At 44.5% G+C, this 1,002-nt stretch overlaps 1 protein-coding gene across 11 annotated transcripts in view; it reads right to left on the bottom strand.

The window, feature by feature from the left end:
• plxna4 (plexin A4) overlaps positions 1 to 1,002 on the bottom strand; it is a 619,179-nt gene that overhangs the window by 120,512 nt on the left and 497,665 nt on the right. For all 11 annotated transcript variants that reach the window (XM_043714044.1, XM_043714049.1, XM_043714039.1 and 8 more), the window contains exon 17: positions 413 to 506. In XM_043714044.1, the coding sequence (XP_043569979.1) occupies positions 413 to 506 (94 nt within the window). The remainder of the gene's footprint in view (positions 1 to 412; positions 507 to 1,002) is intronic.

Below are 1,002 nucleotides of genomic sequence, written 5' to 3'. Positions count from 1 at the left end.
TGAATAGGAAGGGTTTGGAGGGATATGGGCCGGGTGCTGGCAGGTGGGACTAGATTGGGTTGGGATATCTGGTCGGCATGGACGGGTTGGACCGAAGGGTCTGTTTCCATGCTGTACATCTCTATGACTCTATGACTCTATGGTTATGTTGTTCTCAGGTTTAGCCACCAAGTTTGGAATAATCCGTAAACATATATATTGTGTTACTGAATCTTGGGTTTAAAGCTTAAACATATTATGTACAACTATGGTCAGAGTCCACCAACCCTTATGGAACATCAGCTGAAACCTTGTACAGTCCTGACAGTAACGACCACAACACAGGTGAGTATCCTGTACACTGAGGTGAGTTTGGCATCTCTCTTTGATAACTAAGTCACAAGTAACCATCTGAGATGAGGTGAATACGTACATTGATTGTTTCCACACCATTGTGGTTAGCTCGAATCTTAGGGTGCTGGATGATGTCCAGGTTTGTTCCCCATACCATCACAGGTGTACTCCCACTGAGAAAGGGAAGGAGGAAAAAAAACCTTACATTTGCCATTAATAGACAAACAAATCTTCACTATATTCATTCTCAAAAAATACACATCACCAGTAAGGCCAGCATTTAGTGCCCATTCCTGTACACCCTTGAGAATACTTTGGTGGTAAGTAACGTTTTGCGTGGCTACAGTGCATGCACTGATGGCTGTCCTTCAATGCTGCTGAGTTTGATCCAATGATGACGACTGAACATTAAAATCAGGAGAGTGTGTGGCGTGGAGGGGTAACTGGAAGTAGCGGTGTTTCAATGAACGTTCTATCCCTGTCCTTCTAGATAGCGGCGGGTATGGATGTGTGAAAATGCCATTAAGGAAGCAATAGCAGACACTGAGATTACAGTCACGTTGGGCTTGTCATCCATGTGACCTCTGAGATTGATAAGGTGGTAAAGAAGCTGAAAATGTGTTGCTGGAAAAGCGCAGGTCAGGCAGCATCCAGGGAACAGGAGAATCG

This window comes from Chiloscyllium plagiosum, chromosome 23, assembly GCF_004010195.1.
Source record: "Chiloscyllium plagiosum isolate BGI_BamShark_2017 chromosome 23, ASM401019v2, whole genome shotgun sequence".
Lineage (NCBI taxonomy): Eukaryota > Metazoa > Chordata > Chondrichthyes > Orectolobiformes > Hemiscylliidae > Chiloscyllium > Chiloscyllium plagiosum.
This window is presented reverse-complemented; position numbering and strand designations above follow the sequence as displayed.